Source organism: Drosophila sulfurigaster, chromosome 3, assembly GCF_023558435.1.
Source record: "Drosophila sulfurigaster albostrigata strain 15112-1811.04 chromosome 3, ASM2355843v2, whole genome shotgun sequence".
NCBI lineage: Eukaryota > Metazoa > Arthropoda > Insecta > Diptera > Drosophilidae > Drosophila > Drosophila sulfurigaster.
This window is the reverse complement of record NC_084883.1, coordinates 7,348,470-7,373,037: the sequence shown is the minus strand read 5'-3', so window position 1 is coordinate 7,373,037 and position 24,568 is coordinate 7,348,470. Positions and strand designations below refer to the sequence as shown.

The 24,568-nt window shown below is 37.5% G+C and overlaps 3 protein-coding genes across 4 annotated transcripts in view; 1 reads left to right on the top strand and 2 right to left on the bottom strand.

Moving 5' to 3' along the window:
• LOC133843581 (uncharacterized) overlaps positions 1 to 24,568 on the top strand; it is a 178,953-nt gene that overhangs the window by 17,628 nt on the left and 136,757 nt on the right. The gene's annotated exons all lie outside the window — the stretch shown is intronic.
• Positions 52 to 2,326, bottom strand: LOC133843584 (elongator complex protein 4). The gene is made up of 4 exons (XM_062277206.1): positions 2,104 to 2,326; positions 1,049 to 2,022; positions 744 to 978; positions 52 to 683 (listed from the first exon to the last, which is right to left on the bottom strand). The coding sequence occupies exons 1-4, from the start codon at positions 2,252 to 2,254 to the stop codon at positions 580 to 582; spliced, it is 1,464 nt and encodes a 487-aa protein (XP_062133190.1). The 5' UTR covers positions 2,255 to 2,326; the 3' UTR covers positions 52 to 579.
• On the bottom strand, positions 15,821 to 17,263 carry LOC133843780 (histone H3-like centromeric protein cid). Of its 2 annotated transcripts, XR_009894542.1 has the most exons (3): positions 16,635 to 17,263; positions 16,532 to 16,568; positions 15,821 to 15,914 (listed from the first exon to the last, which is right to left on the bottom strand). XR_009894542.1 is itself a non-coding variant. In XM_062277467.1 (2 exons), exon 1 carries the CDS (start codon positions 17,108 to 17,110, stop codon positions 16,646 to 16,648), a length of 465 nt encoding a protein of 154 aa, XP_062133451.1. In that variant the 5' UTR covers positions 17,111 to 17,260; the 3' UTR covers positions 15,821 to 15,914; positions 16,532 to 16,645. The 2 variants fall into 2 exon arrangements, 1 of the variants encoding a protein (XP_062133451.1); XM_062277467.1 differs by having other exon boundaries at positions 16,532 to 17,260.

Below are 24,568 nucleotides of genomic sequence, written 5' to 3'. Positions count from 1 at the left end.
AATACATACATAACTACATAAAAATATTTATAATTTTGCTCGCATCTCGTGTTCTTATTCGTTTTTTTTTTTGTTACTTTTTTTTTTCTTGGAAAAATAAATCATATTCGCTCGAAACATACACACAATATGGGAATTTCTTTTTTCACGCATTCAATTTACACATTATATAAGTATTATCTATTTTAAATAAGAAAAAACTTGTAAAATCGGTTGTACTAACAGCGTTTCGTACGGCTAAAAGCCGCTAGATCGCTTTAAATATATGTATATGTATAATATATTGTATTTGTATATGTACGTGGTTGTTGTAATAGCTCCGCTTTCAGTACTTTCAATTTTTTCCTGTGGGTGATTACATTTCTTGTGTTCCTGTTCTGCTTAACGTTGTATTATTGTTGACGTTATAGTTTGGGCCAAAAAAGACTTGGCTGTTGGTTGTTGCACATTGGAGAAAGATGGGTAGAAGGGTGTGAAGGGAATAGAGGAAGGAAGGAAGGGAATCATGAAACAATCAACAAATGTTTTTTTTTTTGTGGCAAATGGCAAAGACCACAATAATATCGGGTCAAATAGCTACTAGAAATCCATCGATATATTGGAATTAATGGACACACCAGAGCTGCAATTCGGTGTCCCCAAAATATCACCAGCTGCTGTCTTCTCCGATATCTCTTGTAGATCTGGAAGAGGGAATTGCCATTGCTTAAAATATTGATGTTAAAATTAGATAAGCTACTTACCAGGCGGCAGATGCATTTTCTCAATGACAAACTTCTTGCGGCGCAGCTTAAATGCCAGATCCGTGGTCTCCGGCATGTGCACGGCCAGCGTATTAAGGGCGGTCATCTTGTGCAGATGCAGCAAGCCGCTGTACTCCTTGAAGGCTGGATGCGTTTCGCGGTCCGAGCCGGCAAACGATTCCAGCTCAATGGCATAGTCCACCAATTGACGTATCTTAGGCACCAGGCTGGTATCCTGTAAAAATAATTGAAGCGAGCAGTTAAAACAGTGCTAGTGATTATTAAATAATGCTTTCGCGACTTACGTATTTGGCTATCAGATGCATGGGCATCGTGATGAAGCAGACAGAGGTGCAGTTGCGCACACAGGCGCGAAGGACGGTAAGGAACTTGAGCAAGTCAGATGCAAAGTTATCGTCATACCACAGGGGGGAACCCAACGAGGTGAGGCAGATACGGTATAAATTCTTCTGACCACTCATGCCCGAGACACAGCCCTCGTCCTGAAGCAGCTGCTTCAGCTTGTTGAGGAGGCGCCCGTAACGGGGATTATAAAAGAATTGTGATTCCACCGACGGGGGCTGTGCTTCCGGCGACGTGGTTGTTGCAGTTGTGGTTGCGGTTGTGCTTGTTGGTGTTATCGTGGTGCTGCTGATTGTATTATAGGCAGTGCTGCTGTTCATTGCAACGTTATTGTTATTATTATTGTTGTTGTTGTTAACGGCAGTGATGTCGCTATCGGCTTCAGCTGGCACTTGAACTGCCGCAGGCGCAGGTGGCAATACATCGGCAATGCCATCAACGGGCGGTGGCAGTGGCTCGCTATCCAACGATTTGCTGGAGTTGATCAGATCATCGTTGTGCACAACAACGTCCGAAACCTTGTAGCTAGGATCATCCTCCTTGGACTCCAGCTCCTTGTGGCTGTCATCCCACACGGTGATTTTCGTAAAGTAGAGCATCAGCGAATCCATGTGCTCCATCAAATTGAAGTGATGACCAATCTTCGCCGTAGTCTGCTCCGAATTGACGAGCGGCAAATCATTGTACCTGAACGCAATGCGCAGTCCATTCTTATCCGCTGGCTGCTTATTCGCCTGCTGATCCTGACGCAGATCCTGCTCTACTTCCTCATCGGTCAGCGGTTTGGGCAGACGACGCAACACTTCCGCTGGCAAATCGTCCAGACTGCCGAGGAATATCTCCTGGTTGGACTCGACGCCTTCGGCCAGGAAGTATTTGGCCAGCACCTTGGCGTGCGTCATAAAGCGATCCTCCTCTGCACAAATATAACCACACAAAAGTAATCGTGAGTGTATTTATGGTGAATGGCTCAATTGCGTTGTCGTTGCTTGCTTACCAATCAGGCATATCGAACCGATCGGCAGACCGCCGCCTAAAATTTCGTCAAGCGACGGATTGCCGCTTGATGTTATCACCTGTGCGGTGTGGGGGCTAGTGCGGGTGCCCCGGATTGGCTTTTGCACGGTCCGTTTGCGAAAACTCATCATGTCTCTGCGATTTTCCACTCTTGCGTTTCGTTTATCAGTTCTCTTTTTGTTTGCCGGGAAAAAGAAGACAGAATGTCAACGGGGGAAAATGCACTAAAAATGCCAGCAAATAGCATCTTATAATCGATATTTTTAAATTTTGCTTTAGCATCGATTTCATTTTACAATTATCGTTGTTTTTCCAAATAATATAAATGTATTGTTACACATCATTTTTATTTATTAATTTCTAAATAAGAACTAAATTTTGGTCTGATATATATAAAAACACCCGTTTTAAAGTATACATCTATCGCGGATGAAATATACCAAAACACAGCAGGCTTAATCACCATCAAAAACATCTATTTATTTGAACTTTTCAAACATGTACTTTTTTTATTTGATGTTGTTCAATCGTTTAATTATTAAAGATTCAAACTAGAAAAACGAGTAATGGTATTTTTGAAAAAGTATATTAAACCGTTTACGGTCTCACTGTGTCGTGTTAGCAGAGATTTCCACCACTCGCCGAATGTGATACAAGTGTCCTAATCTGTTATACGCTAGCGGTGCACAGTGCAATTTAAACTGTATTTCAAATGAATGAAGATTAATAATTAAGATTAGAAAACAATGAAATTGTTTTAATATATTACAATTGAAAACAGCTGTATCTCAAAAGATTTCCGGAAACCATTTAGCAAACCAAATATCCTTTAGGTTATCCTTTCGGCGTGCAGGATGGCTGACACGCCCTATGTTGCATTTAGCATTTAAGTGAAAGGATAATTGCGCCTTCAATTCAGCGGCTGTCGATTTAATTATAGGCTTCGCAAGAAAGAAGTGTCTAACAAGGATGATAAATGCAAGTGAAAGTCTGGGCGTTGAGGTGCAGGGCATTAGCAAAAGGATTGTCCACATTGTAGGCAGTGCGGCTCCAAGCATAACAGTAAAATGCAACAGAAATCCCATTGGACACTTCCCAGAAGGCAAGAACACACGCAACATTGGGCGAAAAAGAAAGGATAACATCGAGCAGCAGCTAGAACATGAAAAAAGGACACTGGGCAAAAAGGACATACACAGCCAGACATCAGTCGTCAAATGGCGTCGTTGTCTGCGTGGGAAAGGCAAACAGCAAAAAAGGACAATAAATTATAGCAGCAAAGGGCCACAGGACAATGCAGGACAATAATTATTGACTGCACTCACACGTACACACACCCTCATGCAGAGCAAGAGAGAGAGAGAGAGAACGAGAGAAGATGCGCAATCAAAGCAGAATTGCAGCAACAAGAGGCGAAATGTTTGCCAAAGGATTGCATAAAGCGAGTTCTTCTAGGACTTGTGTAATTTATGATCAAGCTGACCAGACCAGCATGGATAGCGACAGCTGCCCCGCACCACCCGCGGTCCAGCAAGACGTGGTCAGACTTTTGTTTGAATCCTTTGACTCCTTTGTATGCTGCGACCCCGTTTGGCAGTCCTTTTAATTACAAATTTATGTGGCATGGCCAATGCGTTTGGATATGGCGTTGGCGCAGGCGCAGCGAATGCCACATTTGACTGAATAATAATCACGCGGCAGGACGAAAGGATATGCATAGTGAAAGTGTGTGCGGCATGCCACAACACAGCACAACAACATCTGGCGCACTTTTAACTTGAGCGACGCGCGAGCAATCAAACAAGTGCTAAGGACCTTGCTGTGAAGGATACGCATACACTGCTAGTGAAAGTAATGTGCATCTGCTGTAAAGTTTGTTCTCTAACAAAATACAGAGTTCACGGCATTTTCCTTTGCCGGCGCTATAAGTTATAGCTAGTTAATTTTAACACAAGCAATTTGTATCTATATTATTGTATCAATTTTATTATATTATTTATTTCATAGCTATTATAACATATAATAAGTATAAATACAAACATTTTTGTTAATAATTGTTTTTGTTTTACTATTGTTAACTATTAGTAAATCATGTATTATTATAATTTTAATTTTTAAGTATTTTAGTATTTTTCTTAAAATGTGTTTTTCGAATTATTTTAAATTGTAAATATGGAACTTCAATTTATTCGCGAATATCATATTCAAAGAAACGTCTTGAATCTTCTAAATATAATATCATATTCTTGTTCCTACAGAGGTTCAAAATTTAAGTTTTATTGAGCTAACATTATGTTTTATCGTGAAAATATTGTTGCGTCAATATTTAACTTGTTTTAATAGGTGTACAGAGTAAAAGCTTAGTTAAGTTTCGCAAGAACATTATCAAGCATTAAGCTTAAAGTTGCTAAAAAACTGTCAGTCTCAAACTGCAGCAATTGTCACGAAATTCTAAGCGCAATCTGCATATATAAACCGATTTAAAATGTGGATTTATTCAAGAACTCGAGCTCCAAGAGAAAGTGTCTGGTCGCGCGCCAGGACTCGCGCTGCATGTGTGATAAATGGTTTATCCTGCAGGCAGCTGACAGGAAGTCAAACGACAAATTAACTCGCGGCGCACATTTCGATTTTATTTTTATAGTCGTTGACATTTTTTTTAATGAATTTTTGTGTGCGCGTTGCGAGCGGCCTCCACTAAAAAAAAGGACTTCATTGCACTCGCCTGCAGTGCGATCCATAAACATTTGTTGAAAAGCCTCAATGGGGGAGACCAAGGGAAAGGTATGAGTGTACTTAAAAAAAAGGGGATTGAGACAGGCTCTTAAAGTGTTTCAAGTGCGTTCATTTTGACGACTTGAAGTGCAAGTGGATGTCTTCTCAGGGGCAGCATATCCAATATTATATGAATATATGCCAATTTTATTTCTCATGAGTTTATGTGTCACCTGCAAATAAATTCCTTATGGTACAGAAAATAAATTATATAAATTTGGAAGTATGAACATAGTTCTATATTTAGCTAAAAAAGAATCTTATTTTGAATTTAAAAAAGTCTCGAATTTTTAAGCTTAATATTCTATTCTCGAATTTCGAGCACTGCTTTAGCCAAGTCACAATGTAAGATTAAATTGTAAAGATGAGAACTTATTGTCTAATTCTAATTTTTAATTTTCCCCTTTAGAAAATCTACAATTTACATACATATGTTACTAAGTATTTACGTAATTTTAAATTCTAGAATCCATATATTTTTTGAATGTTTGCGAATTTTATTGTGCAGGACATCTGTTGGTCGATTGTGCCTAATTTTTGATAATATTTTTTAGTGCTGTAGAGTTTTTCATTGATTCGAAGTTGTCTTGTTTCTGCTTGACATAGCTTCAAGTTGAAGCTGCAGGCGCAACATGCCACACAGGACATATGACACAGACGTATACAACATTCACATGTATGCTTACAGGTAATTTCCAGGCATAAGCTGGCCACGCCTCCGCCTCCCCATCCTAACGCTTTTTGGTCCTAGGAGCTCGCTCCATTTGATTTTAAGCTACTTTTTGTTGTTGTTGTTTCTTCTGTTGGACATTCGTTGTGTTGTATCCTGATGCTTTGGTGCTTGGGTCGTCGCTAGGATACCCTTTTGCTTTTAAGGCAGCCATCCGCCTGTTATTTGATGCCTTGTTAACTTTCATCTGCTGCTGCCGAATAGTGGGGGATGGCGCCAGGAATTCAGCTTGTTTTAGCTTAGGCTGTGGGGTGGGGTTGGGTTGGGTTTTTTTTGTGGGGAGTGGGGGAGCAGCTTCTTGTTTTTCAATGAATGTCCTTTCTCGCTAGGACAATGCGTGTTGCCTGCCGCTGCTCGTTTTTCTTCTAATGAAAAGAAAAGTGGGCTTTCATTTTTCATTTTTCCGCTTTTCCTTCGAAGTTTCTTTTTTCCCCTTGCAGTCGTATACTATTTTTATTTTTATTTTTCGTGTGTATTTTTTCGGGGCCAGTTCTTTTTGCAGCTGCTTTTGGGAGTTTGGGATGAGAGTGCTGCGTGGTATTCGCTTTCATGTACATTGGAGTTTATTAGCTTTAAGCTGGGGGCAACCCAACAGCATCTGTATTTGTGTGGGTGTATGTGTATGTGTGTGTGTGTGGAAGTGTGGACAGTCTTTGGGTTACCTGGGCAGCCGGGCGCCTTTGAAAATTAAAGCAATTATCGCTGGAATAGCTCACATAAAGCTTGTGAAAGTTGTCCTTAAATTTAGTTGAAACATTTTAGAATGACTTCTACTTTATGTAACTAGAACACAAATTTATTTTATAGTTTAAATAAACTAATTTACAAATAAATTCCGAAACTGTGTTTGCAAGTCATACCTAGTTTTAGAGCAACTGCATATGCTAATGGTGCTTCCGACTTGTAACACTATAGTGTTATATTTCCATATTTCACACGCGACTCAAATTGCGCGCCAAGTCATTAATAACCCAACATATCCTGTCGCAAAGTGTCCAAGTGGTTAAGTATCCACACTGCAGCTGCAGTCGGTCTCAACTGTTTGTCCAATGATCCTTTGACAGGATGTGTCTATCCCCCGAAAATATTCTAATCACAGCTCGTAAATATTTTGAGTAGTTCACATCATTAACATAGTTTAAAATATCCAGTGAGTAAGTCATTTCTCAAGTCATATTTTGATTGGCTGCCGCTGCAACACAAAAGGGTTAAAAGGGTTGGCGCAGCAGGACAACCCTTATGCCAGGATCAACCCTTAAACAAAAGCTTGACTGCGACTTTTCAATGGCCGCTCGCCAGCTGCGACTTGTTTGTTTGGCCTTTTGTTAATACTTTACTGGCAGCCACAAGCTTTTAATTTAAGGACTCCAGGACGCCGGGAAGCCAAGATTCTTGCTTGCAGTGCAAACACACTTCAGTGCACTTGGCCTCACATTAAGCTCCAGCTGTTTTGTGGTCTTAATTGCACAGATTTTGTGCAAATATTTTGCTTTGTTGTGGTTATCGCCTTGCCAAGTGCTCCACGTATCCTTGCCAGTCTCAATTCTTCTCTTTCTCTCTCTTTCTCCTGTTCCTAAGCCGCGCGCTTAGGCACCTTGCAACAATGCACCCTTTCGATTATTCCAGTTTCCCATTGTCCGCATCTCTTTGTCGGCGGATTTCAACTAATCGCTTTGTTTTGTAGGTGGTGGCTTAGGACTTTAGGCGCTTCTCTGCTTTGATCTCGCATTGGTTGCAAAGGATTACAGCAAAATTCGTTTTCTCTCCCTGTGAGTCTTCTCCTATTCTGCTATATGAAAAAGGTAGTATTTCAATTTTTTAAATATATTTTATATTGTGTTTTGTTAAGAAGACCTGCAATGATTGAATTGACAGGATAAACTAATGTAATAAAAATTGACAGGATAAACTAATGTAATAAAAAACTAAATTTTAAATTTGTTCTATTTTATTCTAATTCTCAATAACTATCCCATAGAAGTACACGAAAAAATAAGAAATATTCTAATCTTTGTTGTAGTAGTTTAGACTCGGAAGTTTGTAAGCAAATTGGAATAATTTTATTATTATATGTACATATAAAGTAAGAGATAATAAAGTGAATAAATTTGATGTAATTTTGCTTGAGATTATAAGAATTGTTCTATTTCTTACTGAAGCTGTTTAGAGTAAAAAGAAAAAGGCTAAATAATAAATATGAACAATTTCTGGAGAGTGCATTTCAATTTACTTAAAGGCCCCACTCAATGCTATGTCAAACATATCCTAATTTGATTTTCGTTTGCAATTGCCAGCTACTCCACAATAATTAAAAACACTTTCACACGATGCGGGACGCAGGACACACTTGCACGTGTTCGAGTCGAGACGAGACGAGACAAGCACAGGAAATCCCTGTGCCGTGCAATGGCATTCTGGGAAACTGTCTGGCAAAGGATGCTAACTCATAACAGTGACACATATTTGTGTATTGTCAGTTGGGTTGCGTTCAGAGTTCTCTGTTCTCTTATCTGTCGAGGCGTCGTCCTGTCGCTTTCCATCTCCTTCTGGCTCACACGCTCATCCTTGATGTCTCGCTCTGTTGTGGGCGTGCAATTGTCGCAGCTCATAAAAAAACAATAACTAGGTAGCGTGTTTGGATAAAAAAATTTATGAGTTAGTTGGCTGTTGGCATCGTTGAAGGGGAAAGAGAAAGGCTGGGGAAACGGAGACAGGAGACAGGAGAAGGACATCGACATGTGTCTCAATATGTCCGTAACTCCGACTGACAGCAGCAAATATGACTGTTTGTTGCTAAAGAAGGAAGAAGGAGGCAGAGTTGTAAATGGTTTGGGGCATAGTTGCAGCATTTTATGCCGCAGCTTAACTTGCCATACAAATTTTCATACGCTAAGCTCCAACTAGCAGTAGCAGTTCCCTTCTCCTCCCACGGTACAAATAATTTGCAGCCAAATTTTTGTTCCGGGCCGCACTTTTAATACGAATTAAGCAGTTTTTATGTGGAGCAGCCAGGTAAGCTTCCAACAAAGCCGTCTAATGGCCACTTAACTGAATTTACTTTTATCGCTACAACAGACTGAGTCCTGAGTCCTTGTAGATGTTCCAGGATCAAGTTGATATGTGTGTGCGTGGCTCAGCTTACAGCAATGACACAAAATCCGTGCCAATTTCATTTGTTAGCAAAACTTCTGGACCAGGCTTAGGCAATCCGCTTAACCCTTAGTCGACCTGCCGCTGGACAGTGGTGTCGATGTCACGATCGCTCAATCGCTGTCTAATCCGTTCCTGGAAACAGTTTTGCATTTCAAAAGCGAACATGAAACATGCCGCAACATTTGCATACTGTGAAAGGTGTAACTGTGGGCTGCAAATTAGCCAAACTGTTTGCAAACTATGAACGCTTCTTGGGATTTAGTTGGGTTATCCTCAGATCTGGGCCGCTGCAAAGTCTCGTTCAGAACTCGCCCGGGCGTGTTCTATTAGCAGCCTAATGCCATTGTTTACCTTGCTAATCAATGCCCATGCGACGGGTTTTGCATTTCTTTCTGCTTACAGTAGCTGCTCATTAGATGCTCCTGATGGAATCTGCAGTTTAAGCTCTTGGTAATTATTTTAGACAGTGGGCAGCATAAAAGATTACAGATGTTTAGAGCGAGCCGAACAATGCGTTCACAAGTTAGCTTAGTTTATGCTTGCAGGATTGTGAACAGGAGTCTCCAACCCTTGATCTTCGTGTAGACCCGCTATGCATTCATTTGTCGCATTTCTTTTAACACCTACGATTTATACGCGCTTCTATGTTATTCCTATTCCCCATTATTCTGTATCCCCTCTGCATTGAACGGGGTGACTTTTATTGCGTCTAAACTCGTTTAAGAAACCCTTTGCTGTTCTTCGTTTTTTTCACAGATCCTTGCGGTGAACTTAGGGCCACATTGTTGAGCTACCCTTCGTTGCATTTGTCCCGTTCACCCTGAAGGATCCACAGGTCATGCTGCATTGTTTTGCCGAGCGTCTTCGCACCTCGTGTAACCCTATAAATTTGATCTGAGTCCTTTTTTTTCGCTGTCTGATTTCTTTAACCATTTTTTAATGGTGCTTCATGGTCTTTTGTGTGAGTGTGTTTGTTTGCCAGGATTTATCGCTATTCGATTTCTTATGCTCAATCTCTGACTGTGTACCCTTATTTTTGAGCTCCTTAACCTTTTAACCATTGCCATTGCCAGGAATTCCCATTCTTGTAGGTGTTTTGATTTATTGGCATTTTCGTTTTTTGTAGTTATTGTTGGCGATTTGATAAGTTGCCAAAGAGCAAAAGGATGTGCCCAGACTGGGTGTGGCAACTCTATTTGTGCTCCTATTTTTGTAGGGGAATCCATTCAGCATTGTTCGCCAAGACTTGTGCTGTATTCAGCAACTATCTTCCTGGAACGGAGGAAGAATGATGTAACCCCATTTTATAAATTAAGTAACTGGTTTAAAGTAGTTTAATTACTATGGATTCATTTGCTTTCTTAAATGGTTACGTAAAATATTCTTCTACTTAGGGGTTCTTTTGTATCAGCATTACTTTCACTATGCAATGCAAATACCCCTTAAAATAAATAAACAAATCGAATGTTACCTGATACTCCATACTTAATGCCAAGGAATTCGTTCTGCATACACCAAACGGCAGCTGGTGCTGCCTTCAAGAGAATTGTTTTGCAATTTCGATGCAATCATTGCATCCTTGCCATCCAGTCTATTCTTAATCAAATAACGTCCCTGGGCTCAAGGTGTGCTCAAAAGATTATAAATGTTGGCGCGCGCGCGCATGGTTCAAGTTGAACCCTCTGAGGCTACTGTAGATCCAGAAGATACACACAAACAGTTGACAGACATATAAACAATGATTATGCAAGATGTTGTCGACCATGTGTTCTTCTTCTAAAAAAAAGAGAGAAAGTAGACAATTGTCTGGTCAAGTGCTGACCACAACAATTGTGGCAGATCCACAACCGATATCAACAGCTCATCATCAGCTCCCGAGACGCCATTTTCCAAGTACTAAGAACTCGAGTTCGTGCTCTTGCTCGTTTCCTCACATGTAAGAGTTCGTATGCTAATCAGTCTGTTGCCCCATTGGCAGTGGAAAAAGAGACGAGGGGAAAAGGGAATTAAAAGGGGTGGCAAGCCACGCAGACGACGCCATCTTTGACTTTTACGAGTATGTGTGGCATGCTGTGTGACGTTCGCTCTCAACCATTCTCATTCACCACATGTAGCTTTGGCATCGTGTGTGTGTGTGTATCTTTGGGATGTGTTTGTATCTTTGCTGTGCTCTTTTTTAACCAAGTGCGGCATTTTTTGACATTTTCATTTTTTATGTGCTCAACGTGGATGGAGTCTCTCTGCTGTCTGTCTGCGTTTCTGTATCTGAATCTGTTTATGGGGCGGACACGTATGTGGAACAGAGAGACTGTCGGCCTGTCGTTGTGGGACTCCACTCCCCCCTCAATCATGCGCGCTTTGGGGTTGCATGTCTGTCCTGTTGTGTGTGTGCGTTGTTGTTTTTTAATATCGAGATGACTTGACTGAGTTATTTTTGGGACACAGCCACAGCCAGCCAGAGGGTGACTCCTCTTCAGGGTGTTTCCCCAATCATACGACTTTTCGACCTTCTTCTCCACAATTAGATGTTATTCCACGAAAAAAATATCTGTATCTTGTAAAGTATGAGTGAGATATAGATTGTCAAGAGCTTAAAAAATGTATACTAAAAGTATATGAACTAGTTTCTAAATTTTGATGATTTTAAATTTCAAAATTGTAATTCTGATTAAATTTGTTTTAAAAAGACATTTTTATTCCAAATACATCTCAGCAGTAAAACTCAATTTATCTTATTAACTCTTTTTCTGTTTTATCGAATTGATTCGAAATTTCTTTCAGTGTTGCACAGAGCACAGTTAGAAATTATGACGGCCATTTTGAATGTATGCACGCCCACATGAGCTAGGCACTTCCCTAATACTTTTTATAGGCTTCACATTACGATAAGAAACTCTTTCGCCATTGAATAGATATAACAAGAAATGGTATAATATTAATGTGGGGTAAAGTGGGAGACCAGTAAAAACGAAGAGAGCTCAGCGGAAGCTGTCGAACTTTGGCTATGTGGGGGGAGATGGAAGTCGGGGGAGTCGGGAGTTGGCTGTGGATGGGCGGAGGCAGCTGTCGGGCGTATTTCTGGGTTAAAATTTATGCGTAACGCATGCAGATGAGGGTCGCCTATAGATGCGTGATGTTGCTAGTTGTTTCAACTTATGGCACGTGTGTGTATGTGTCCGATTCTGTTCTGGAGTGGAAGCAGTTTCCGCTTTAGCTTAAAGTTTTGGGCACTTCCAAGTAAACAGAGATAAACCCAACGAATTCAATAGAGAAATTCAACATTTGTGCTGACGGCACAAATATCTCTAATCAATATCCCAGCTGTTGTAGCGAAACCCTTCACCTCAAATTATAGCGCGTCAACAAAGTCATTAGATACTCTTTACCCATTATCCATTACCCGCAACCTGGTAACTGCACCCGCACACGATTAGACAAATTTCTACACCTTAATTGCTTGGAGAACAATCAAAAATATGGCAGAGTAGGCGTCATATGCTGGTCTCTCACGGTTCACGCAAGGGTTTAGGGTTATGTTTAGGGTTAACAGTTCAAGTGGTCAGAGGTTCAGGGGTCAGTCTAACCCTTAAGTATGAGTGCGTGTGTATTTTAGGGGGTGGGGAAAGCGCCAACTGTTCGGGCTTGTAATTTGAATTTAATAGGAACATTATTTGTTTGTTTGTCCATCGAAACGCAACGGAAGTCCACAATTTGCCCATTTACCCATTTCGCCTTGCTCAAGGGTTATGTTTTCGACACAAGAAAAACGAACTGCTGACTGCTCCCTTATTTTTCCATGTCATGTGATCTATCGTCGTATGTTGTTTTTCCGAATTGATCATATGAGTAGGGTAGGGTTCAGTTCTTAGGGTCTCAGATTTCCTTAGAAAGGCAATTAAAGGGTTAACTTGAGTGTTTGAGCTTGTGTGTGATAAAAAGTTGGAGGGGGACGTATATACTATTATTAATGGCTATATTCTTTAAAATATACCAGGTATATCACAATGAAATGCTCGATTTTTTTTGTAAAAATTAAATTCAAAATTTAAGAGACATTAACAAAAATTAGCTTCAAAGCTTTGAAAAATATTGTGTCTGCTGCTAAAAATATTGTTTTTTTCTGAAGCAAATCTATTGTCCATTTTTTGACAAAATATTAGGAATCTAAGTACTGTTTAACTATGAAAACAAATAGTAATCGGAGAATGTCAAGTCTGATATCAGTACCCCGGCAAATGATTTTGATGTTTCATGAACATAGATGGATGCTTTGCCGTATATAAACATAACATTGAAGGGTCCTGTCGTCCATTCCGGACGTTTTTAATCAATTTATGTTTCAACTGTGTATTTGTTTTTGTAGATACATATTAGTAAAAGTTTTAGCAGACTTTAGAAGTTCCAATAAACAATTCGAACTATAAAGTTAATGATTTTCAAAATGGAAAGTAATAAAACTTTAAGTATTTAATAAAGTTAAGTATTTATATTGTGATTTCTTTAAAGTCCAAGCATAAATTATTGAATGACAATATTAAACAGATTTCTGTAACAACCAAACAATTATATTTTTCATCAAATACACTTTGACTTTAAACCATTTGTGTGCACAGTAAAATTTTGACAAGTTATCAAAACTAATGCAATAATAAAATAGAAATAATTTAGCGGGTTGTTACAACAATGCTAACATACAAAGTTGTTGTCAATACGTATGTAGATGGTATCAACTCTTACCGATCCAGGAAACTATTCAGACACCCATAAAATTTCGTCAGTTTGCATGTCGTGTCATGACACAATTTTACTACATTTTTTTTGTTTTGGGCAAAATCGAAAAGTCATGAGTCAATAGCGAACCCTTTCCGCCTGTCAAATGGCTGCCAGACAGACAAGATGGATAAACACAGAGAGAGAGAATTGGCGAAGGCAAAGGCTGGCTGGTTGGCTGGCAATCAAAGAACATGGCGTTGCCAGCAATTTAAATAAAATGCCGCATCAAAGCACGCCACCTGGCGACGGCTGATGTGAATTTTTGATTAATAAAACGATGCCGACGACAATGACGACCCGTTAAATGCCTTCGCGTGACAAACGCAAACTGACTGTCAGCTACACCTCCCCCTTTTTCGCCCCTCCCATTCTAACCCACTAGCACTTCTCACTCGCCCTCCCAAAAAAAAAAAACAGAACGACCTTTGGCTGAATAGATTTGAACGGAACCAATACATTTGTGAGCGTTGCCGCTTTGGAACATGCCCATAAATCAAGCGTTACGTTAAGTTGATGATTTCGCGTTATAAACAGGCAACTTTTTATGCCCAGCCCACTTGGCCTTAAAAAATAAAAGACTAAAGAATGAAGGAAACCCTCACACGAGCCTAGAACAAAGTTTCTTGTTTATATTTGGGGTGTAAGCTTAATAGTGTCCACAAAATGCCCAACTCCCACCTTGACACCCACGCAGACACACACACACATTCGCATGTGAGTATTAACGGTTTTTTGCTAACTGCTCTTTGGATCCTAATGCGCCACGTTACAAAGTACAAAACTGTTGTCCGAAAATGCTGTGATACTTTGTGGCCATTAATCAAACTATCTCACGGGAGCATCACATGCAGCGACATCGACATCATCAACGAGTGTGTGTTTGGGTGAGTGTGCGAGTGTGCCAATCTGTATCTGTATCTCTTAGCTGCAGATACTATTTACTTGACTTTTGATAAGCAAGCAACAACAGCAAAAACCAACAGCAACAAAAGTCATGGCCATTCGTTTTTTAGCATATTCTCCCAGTAGTAAATTAAGTTGGCCCAAAAAGAAATAAAAACAAGTAAAAAACTCTGACTATTCTAAACTGAACTTTAAATACTCTAGTGTTGTTTGTAAATTAAAGTATTACATTACATTGAATTATAAATTTATTAACAATAATATATTAATCCACTAATATATAGTTGATTATACATTTTTATGAGGTTCACATTCTTTAGAGCCTTTGCGACAAAAGTATAGTACCCTCTTTTTAAGAGTAGAACAGCAGAACGGTTTTCCAAATAAATTGAGACACTCGACGCATTCACATGTCGTGGCTAACGAGAGGCGGGTTTTCAGATATTGGAGGAGCATTGGCATCTTGGGTTAGGACTTTTGCTCTGGTGCTTTTTTTTCATCTTATGTTGACAGTTTGATTACAATTTGACTGTGTGGTGTGTGTGTGTGTGTGTGAGGAGGGATGCACTGTTGTGCTTGTGATAAACTAACACCAGACTTCTTTGGGATTGGCACAAAGCACTCAAGGGATAGTTGATTAGATATTTGAAAATCCAATACAACTTTCTCTTTAAAATATGCTGAAGTATTAAAAACATATGCATTTGGTTTTGATATATTTAAGCGTTAAATTTAAATAAATGTTTATTAAATAAATGTTTAAATAATCAATTCAATAACATTTTTTTTTAAAGAGAGTTGAAAAGTTTCACAAATAAATTTTCCAAAAGAATACATTTTGTTTTTGTTTGTTATATTGATGTAGATAAAATTTTACAAATTTTTATTTCTTAAATTACAATTTAGTTTTTATATTTTAAATAATATATAAATATTTTTAAATTGGATTGGGTTGTAGTGAATTAAGTATGTTAAAAATAATCAGTTTAATAACAATTTTTTTTAAAAGAGAGTTCAAAAGTTTTACAAATTGTCAAAAGTATACATTTTATTTTGTTTTTTATACAGTGTGTAAATAAGACTTAACAAACTTTTATTTCTTAAATTATAATTTATTTTTAAAATTTTAAATAATATGTAAATATTTGTAAAATGAATGGTAAGGGTGTCAGTGAATTAAGTAAGTCAGAAATAATCAATTTAATAACATTTGTTTTTTTAAGTGAGTTCAAAAGTTTCACAAATTAATTTTCAAAAGTATACATTTTGTTTGGTTTGTTATACTGTATGAAGATAAAATTTTACAAATTTTCATTTCTTAAACTATAATTTAGTTTTTAAATTTTATAAAATAAAATATTGTTTGTACTCTAATTACTCCACCTAATACTTAGTTGGACCAGTTTCCATCCATATTGATTGTAAGGTGGCGTGGACATCAACTTTGGGTTAACCATCTGTTACAAGAAATATTAGATTGTTAGTATTTATATGAATAACGTATAGAAATCGTAGTGCTTTAATATTTCTGTATTATCACATTAAAAACACTCGTTGCCATCAACACACAGAAAGTATCAATGGCAGGACAGCTAAGTGATTCATACCCAGTGATCAGCATCCCACGAGGTGTGCCTCGTTTTTTAGGCAAATTCTGATGGTGTGCATTAGATTAGCCATGTGTGTGTGTGCGTGGATAACATTATAAGGGTGCAAATAAAAATATTTATACTAAACCTACCCACTGACACCCGCACACTGACACACAGCCACACACACGCAATAATCAAAGAAAACTGGCAAAACGACACTCAACCACAGCCATTTGCCTCATGTCATTTGGGAACATATCGGGGTTTCTTTTCTTGTTTTAGTATAAGCAAATGGAGATGAGTCTTGGGGAAGCTGTTACCATTTAAATTGAGTAATCACTAGGGGCAAAAGTTTTGCCCTATATGCTGACTTGGTTTTGTCGATGCAAATGAATGATTGGATTGAGCAGCAGGAATAAATAGCATTGGGTCCGGATACAGCTTAATATTGAATATTTGCGTCCATATGCGAGTAAACTTACATTGTCGAATTCAGCTTTCATTTTTATGTTCTGAAACCTGAAAATGTATTTTGAAAATTTATCAATATCTAGTGATTGGGGTGATTACAATTAGTCGAACTACCTGACTGAAGCTTACAATTCGCCATGCCTGTTCAGCATAAAGTTAACCAGCCTTAGGTCGCGCAGATCGAGTGTTACACGTCCCCGATGCAGGGTCAACAAAAAGGCATCTTCCATGCGTTGTGTTATGTACATTTCTGTTGCGGTTTGCAGTGCTTCCAAAGCAGCTGTGCTCATGCGCCAGTCCGTATTGGTTTCTTCGAATAAAATTTCCCGCACGAGACGGGCAAAGCACATACGAGGTATCATAAATGATGTTGTCCTTTGCAAGCGGCGAATCTCCCTATTTAAATTTGCACCACGTCGCGTGGGAAGTGTTTGCTTGCGTCGACTTTGTCGGGGGGTTACATCAGCAAGAACCTCACGTGTTGTCTCTACATCGCGAGAAGTGTCTTGATTTGTGTTACTTAAATCCAACATGCTAAAGCTTTGGGGCAGGATAGATTCCTCCTCTGATTGCAATGAATTCGACTCCATTCCAAATACTAGATATATGTTATCAGATAAACTAACTGTATACGTTTAATCAACAAACACGCTCTTTAATTGTTAGTGTTGTATAACGATTAAAATGAACTTTATGATCATTGGAGCTTGAACGGATCGCGTGAACCGAACGCGTGAACCGATTTCATTTAAATTAGTTTGGGTTAGTTTTAGTAAGTATATAGCTCCCACAATTAATTTAAGAAACAGGTTTAATGACAAGAAATACATTTAAGAATGTATTTTATTTAAACCGGTATTGAAACGAATAATAACAATAACTAAAATTGAACTAAGTCATCGATAAAGCTTACGTGAAACGAGAAAATATCGATAATGACAATATCGGAAAACGGCGTCGATAACGTACCATTCTTACGTTTCAAAAACAAATTGAAATCAAGTACAAATAGTAAAAATCAATTAAAATCACGATAGTCTACACCAGTACATGTACACATATTAAAATATATCAATATTTGTCTTAATTCTCCTCGAAATTACTCTCAGCAGTTGAGCAATTGCTAAATGTCTTGAAAATTGAGCAATCATTAAATGGCCAAAACAAACTCAAGTTCCATGTGCGATGAAATCGAAGTGATAGCACATGATAGAGACTCCTTGGGTGACGACGGGCAAGTAAAAAACAAGCAAAAATAATGCAGTTGAGCGTACTCGAAAGTGAAATACTTTGCACATCAACATTAGCTAGGCTTAATCTGAGCATGGTTTTCATTTATTGTTTCTTATATGTTTTAAAATGAATTCAACAGAGTCCCTTGGCATTCTCTAGTTTAGTGCTAACCAAGAACATGTATATAAATGGCGTTGCATCCTTCTGGTTGTAACCTAAACTAGCATCCAACTATTATACTCTTATATCCTTTGGGTACTGAGTATAATCATATTAGAAACACACGCTGCCTTCAACAGCCAAGAAGTCTCTAGTTCTGCTCGTGTAATAAATGATCTATGTAATAGACTTATGTGCCGCAAAAAACTATGTGGCGTTAAAGACCGTAAGGCTGTTATCTGCGATGGGAGACAAAAGTGGCGCATGGCTTTGCGTTCAGCATCGTGGAGAGGTGTCTATTGGGTCTGTTTTTTAGGCAAATTTCGATTGTGTGCATTAGATTAGCAAACGAATGGCTATGGGACATGTGGGTGTGTGTTAGAGGATAACATTATAAGGGTGAAAATAAAAATATTAACACTAAGGCAACCCACACCCACTCCTACACACATGCACACCCCAATCAAGGAAAATTCGAAGAACCACACTCAACCATTTGCCTCATGTCATTTGGGAGCACACGCATTAGCATCTGTAGTGGATTTGATTTGTTAGGGGTTTCTTTTTTTTGTTTTTACATATGAAGAAAACTCGGGGAAGATGTTGCCATTTAAATTGAGTAATCACTAGCAGCAAAAGTTTTGTTATTTGAGCTGCAAATGAGTGATTGGATTGACCAAACAGAAAATTTGTGAATTTCTATTTGGAATAATATTTGTAGTTTGCATAAAAATTCAAATTAAGAATTAAGTCATTTAAAGAATAGTCTTTGATTTTCCCTCTTATATCTTCACAATCTTGTTTTATTGTTATTTCTACTTGGGTTTGAAAGTAATGTATGTAAAAATATGTACATAACATAAAATCCTGAATTCTATGAACATTTATTCTATAAAGATATCTCCATGCATAGCTATGTATGTATTTCGATGGTTCACAAAGAAAGTAAGAATTTGATGAAAATTTTTAGAAGAAATTTTATTCTAATAACAAATATTTTATAAAGTAAAATACTTTTTTTTATTTATTATTAAGTTTATCTAGCTTCTTTACAATCTATTTATATTTATATTTAAAGTAGAAATAAATACTAGTAATAAATTTATGATAATTATAGAAGAAATTCTATTCTAAATTATACATGTTTTTCAAAGTAAGAACTACTCTTTATATATGTATGTAAGTCTTTCTTTTATATTTAAACCAAAAATTTAAAGTATTAATAATATGTGTGTATAAGTATGGATTCCGCGATTATTTATTCTACAAAGATTTTCGCTTGTGTACCTGTTTGTATAGCTCACTAAGAGCGTCAGAAATTGCTGTCTAATCCCCCAGTGTAAGTAGGTCGCCAGGCTGCAAATCAAGTGCATTACTTGTCGAAATTGAATCCTATCCCAAGAACCCATTTAACATTATTCGAACAGTCCCAAGACGGTTGCCAATAACAATACACGTTCGAATGCCATTGCCAATACCGATCCCTTTAGCAATCGAGCAATTATGAAGCATGAGCTGGTGAAATTTTGAACGCACGAATGACTTTACCAAAAAGGATTAAAGTCAGCAAATTAACGGGGCCGAGCACTCATAATTGCACCGTCTGAGTGCTGTTTTTTTAAGCCACCCACACAGACAGGACCCTCTGCATTTCTTTTGGGTTAAGTAAACAGTTTAACGGTTCAGACCTTCGGAGCGGAGTTACTTGCAATATTAAAAAAAAGAACACAACAGAAACAGACAGCGTCTTGGGACTGGCATTGTTTGTTCTAATTAAACGGAGCAGGCGTGGAAAATGCAGTGTCATAAGAAATGGTCGACGTCTAGAGCTCAACATACTTACTGTCTCTTCTCTCTAGGTAGACGATTTTTGCAGTTCCATTTATGGATATGCATATATGTACGTGTAATTTTTTTGCATAATGCATAGCGACGGGCTAATGCAAAAATATTCGTCCATTGTTTAGTTGTCAGCAAGGATAAGGGAAGCAGCGGGAAGAATGCACAAAAATTCGCAACGTCTTCGGGGCTAAACACAATGAAACAGAGGCTCGACCCGTGACCACCGAGAATAGTGTATGGTCCGATGCTTTGCATATGGTTCGCCAATCTTCGATCTCCCGCGGCGTGTGAATACGTCTCTTGCTGCCCGGGGAGTGGCTCTACTTCGGCATTCTAGTATGTTTGCCCTACTTTAAATGAGACTTTTTAATTTTTGCAATTCTAAGAATGTTTTTTAAATGTCCTGGGTCAACGACAAGGTCAAGTGGACGAAATGTGAGAAAAAATGGGAATTTTTTTATATTATGCTATTTTGCATAGGTAGGCATAATATTTTGATCTTTTCGATTTGGTTATTTCGAGTATGCTGGACAAGGCCTGGGGTCAACTGTATAAGTAGCTAAAAGTTACAAAAGAACCGTTTTCCTACATGAATGGAAATTTTTGATCAATTTATTTAAAATTAACATAAGAGAACGATTCGTGGGAAAATATATTTAGAAATTAAACATTTTTTTTATATATTATATTTTAAAACACTTTTAGAGAATAGGAATACGTATTTAAAATTATCCGTTGGGAGTGAAATAACCAAGAAAATTTATTTTTCTAAAATATAATATATAATTTAAAATGTTGAATAAAAGCATACAGTAGCTTATATGTTATACACAGATATTTCTACCAATTTTTGTCATAAATTATATAGGACTCTGATCGTCGGAAAACTATACCAAACGTCATTACAAAAATGTTCGTCAAGAATAGTTCTTTCTGAAGTAAGTTGCGCATTAAAAATTTCATAATTTGTTTTTCATTCTTATGATAAGTGTTTCAAAAACTAATTTTTTTAATATAATTTAAATATTCCCCAATGATAAATTCAGATGTTATACTTAACCATTTTTAATACAATTTTTAATTTATTTATTTGTTTCCCGTTACAATGTTATTATATAATATTTTTTTGTAACTTGTGCTAAGTAAGAGCTATTTTTATATGCATTCTTAGTGTAATAACTGAATAAAAAATATTCTGAGTTTTTAACCATGTATTTATTATTTTAAATGAAATATTTCACCAATAGTTCTTCATATGCATTTGCATCTCATAACCATCATGTTGTCCTCGGTTGTGTCTCTTTTTTTTTGCATAATGTGCATCCCCCTTTTGTTGCATTTCAGTGCCTGGCAGCTTGCCACATTGCCATAAATAGCAGACAGTGGCATCGGCGGGCTGCAGCAAGGAGAAGGGGGTCGCCCCTTTTTATTTTGCATTTTGCACATTTTTGACATGGAAATGGGAAATGTATGTGGAATGGAAGGGAAATGGAAGTGAAAAAACATGCAAATGGCGCGCGAAAACTGCACACAAAGGCAAACGGTAGACGAAAAGCATTGTTTGGCCAAAGCGCCATTCGCACACACACACACATGAGCGGCACAAAAAGGATATGCAAGGATATGCATGCTGCATGCATGCAATCAGTCACAAAAATGCCGGCTTTTGTTTGCGGCCTGAATGAAGACCAAGGGAGAAAATCATCATCAACAACAGAAGCAGAAATAGAAACAGGGGCAGTTTGGGCTTCAGCTTGGGCTTGGGGTCATCGTGAGGTCAGCAACGGGATTTTCATGCCATTGTTGACAAGGGATGCAACTCACACGCACACATACACACACATTGAGTTTTTGCTCGTTTCTTTTCTATTTTAAGGAATTTTTCACAAATTTTTTGTCGCTGCTCAAAAATGTTGTATTGGATTTTTTATACAGTTTTTTTTTTATTATCTCTTTCCATGCAAAAGAAGCATTTATAGGATGAGGTTAAGGATGCTGTTTGCCAGGCACGCGACATGTTGCACGCAGTAGAAGGAATAAGAAGCCAGCCTGGGCACGCGTTGCAACCATTTTTTGTGGTTCAAATGGACCGCCCTCGAAATGTTGTGAGTTGTGCTTGTTTTTTTTCAACATCGTTTTTTTCTTTCCTTTAATCGGATCTGCATATGTTCTGTAAATTGATACGATACGTCGTCGGGACTCCTGGCCTGATCTAGCCTTTAGGCTGTTGACGTCGCAGCGCATATGTGCGCATAATTTTCTTATGGCGAACACGCGCCATTTTCACCGTTTAACCCCAAAACGAAATTCCAAGGGCTGCAGCTTAAGACAAACGGGGTGGGTGTATGGCAAAGGGGTGGCACATTATGCTATGCGTATGCATATGGGTAAGGGTTGCTCACAGCACACACATGTATCCTATCTCTCTATATACTCTTCTACATACCATACATATATACCAAACTGTTTGTCATGCATATCAAATTGTTAGCCTCGTCGAGGGGTTTGCACATTCAATCCCTTTGGTCGCCATTGGCATTAGCTCGCATTGTCAGCGTGCTCATCCTGGGCATCGGTGCGATGGTCATGGCACATTAATTGCACTTTTATGCCGTAATTTTTATTGATTTTTACTCTATGGATTGCAACTAATGATTCCCTTTTGCATAATGTTAATATGGAACTGCTGTTGAGTTCGGAAAATATAAGGGAAAACTTCATTAGGTATATGAATTTTTATCCGCCAACTTAAGCTGTATTCGTTAGATATTCCTATTTTATTAATTTTATTAATATATAATATAGTACTCTGAGGATTGCAACTAATGATTTTCAGTTGCCAGAATTCTATATATTGTAATTTTTTCCACAGAACTTATGTTTTAGCATAATCTTAATATTAATATGCTGAAAATCAGAAAAAAATTTAAATCTTCATTAGTTCTATTGATTTCTATTCTTCAATTTAAACTGATAGAATTCGTTAATCATCTTTATTTTATTATATTTTAATTTTCGTAGAATTTGCCTTTATTGTATAGTTTTTATTAAATTTTAGCTGCTAGAATTCTTGATTTTGTTATTTATATTATTATTAATATGCAACTTTTTTTTGAATTCAGAAAAAACATCATTAGTTCTACCAATTTCTATCCTTCAATTTAAACTTATAGATTAAAGTGTTCGTATTTTTTTATATTTAATTTTAACACTTCATTTGAAAGTTTTGTGTTTTTTTTTTTATTTTATTCTGTTTGTTCGTTTTGCTTAATATGAATATAGAACTGATGTTATTCCAGAAAATAGTTTTATTCTTTATTGCTTATATGAAATATATACCTTTAACTTTACCTTAAAATGCATAATCTTTTTTTTTTTTACTCTTCATTTTTCAAATTATGATTCTTAGCTGCTATGTCTCGTGAAATGTACCTTTTTAATTATTTATATTTTTTTTTATAATTATCTCAACAGAACATATCATCATTCAACGCTGCATAATATTAATAAGTTTTGTTTTTAAATTTGCACTCTTTAATTTAATACCCTTAGCTCTAAGATTCTTTAAAGTTTTTATTATAATTTAACACTGTTCAAAAATAAATAATAATAAATAATAATAAATAATAAAGTAAATAATTAAAAATAATAATTAAATAAACAAAAATAGTGCCTCGAAAGTAACATTTTTATCTTGGGTAGTAAATCATCAAAACGTAGTTTTACCCCACACAGTTTGCATATTCAAAATCTGTCATATCAAACCAACCCATAGCTATTCTCTTGATATTCTCCCATAGTGTGTTGCGTGTTCTATCCGCCGTTTGCATGATGCGACGTATTTCTTATAACAATCAGCTGTACTTTATTATTATCGCGTTCCCCATCCCTCCACATCCTGAGTCATGTCCTGCTGCAACAACTTTGTCAATGTCTTTACGATACAAAAGGCGAGAGTTTCAGGGATTTCTTTTATGATATTTCGTAAGATTTCTAACGGTCATTTCGTCCATTTGACTGACGCATTCTCAGAGTTGAGTTCTATGCAAAGTAAATTTAACTGTCACTCACAAGGGGTTGCTTCGTTTCCAGTTCCTGGTTGACAATCAGCGCCATCATTATTCCGAGCGTCGTTCATTATCCTTATGCAAAAATCATTTGAAAACTTTCTTTTGTCCGATAATTTCATTAAATTTTAATAGAAGATTTCCCATTATGATAAGAAGACATTAATTCAATGATTTTTCAATTCAAATATAAGACTAGCATCTCTCTGGACTTCTTACGTAAACGATTCTCTCTCTATATATCGAATAATTAGCTTTAACACAACTGATCGCCCATTAAAGTGCCTATAAAAACTATCAATATTTCATACATCATAAAAAAAGAAGATTCCGAAGGGGGAGACAATATAATAAAATTGCTAAAAATATCAAAACAAAATAAAAAAGAAAACGAACAGTTGTCAGAAGAGCAATCCGCTAAGTGAGAGAGCGACAAAGCACGCGACAGAAGCGAGCGACGAAGAGAGAACCCCTCAAAAAAAGACGGGAAAAAAGATGCTGCAATCGAGACACGCAAGCAAAGCCTATAAAAAATCCTATTAAAAAGACGCACACACCAAAAATACAAAATACAAAATACAAACAAGCAACAGCCAACCGGCGGATCGATGGCGCGGCACAAGCGCATTAAAAGGAGATTTACCTATAAAAAAAGGTAGACTGCGGCAGATGAGAGGCGAGGGACGGGCGAGGAGCTGGCCAAATTGATAGGGAAAGCAAAAGGAGACAACGATGACAGGGAACGAA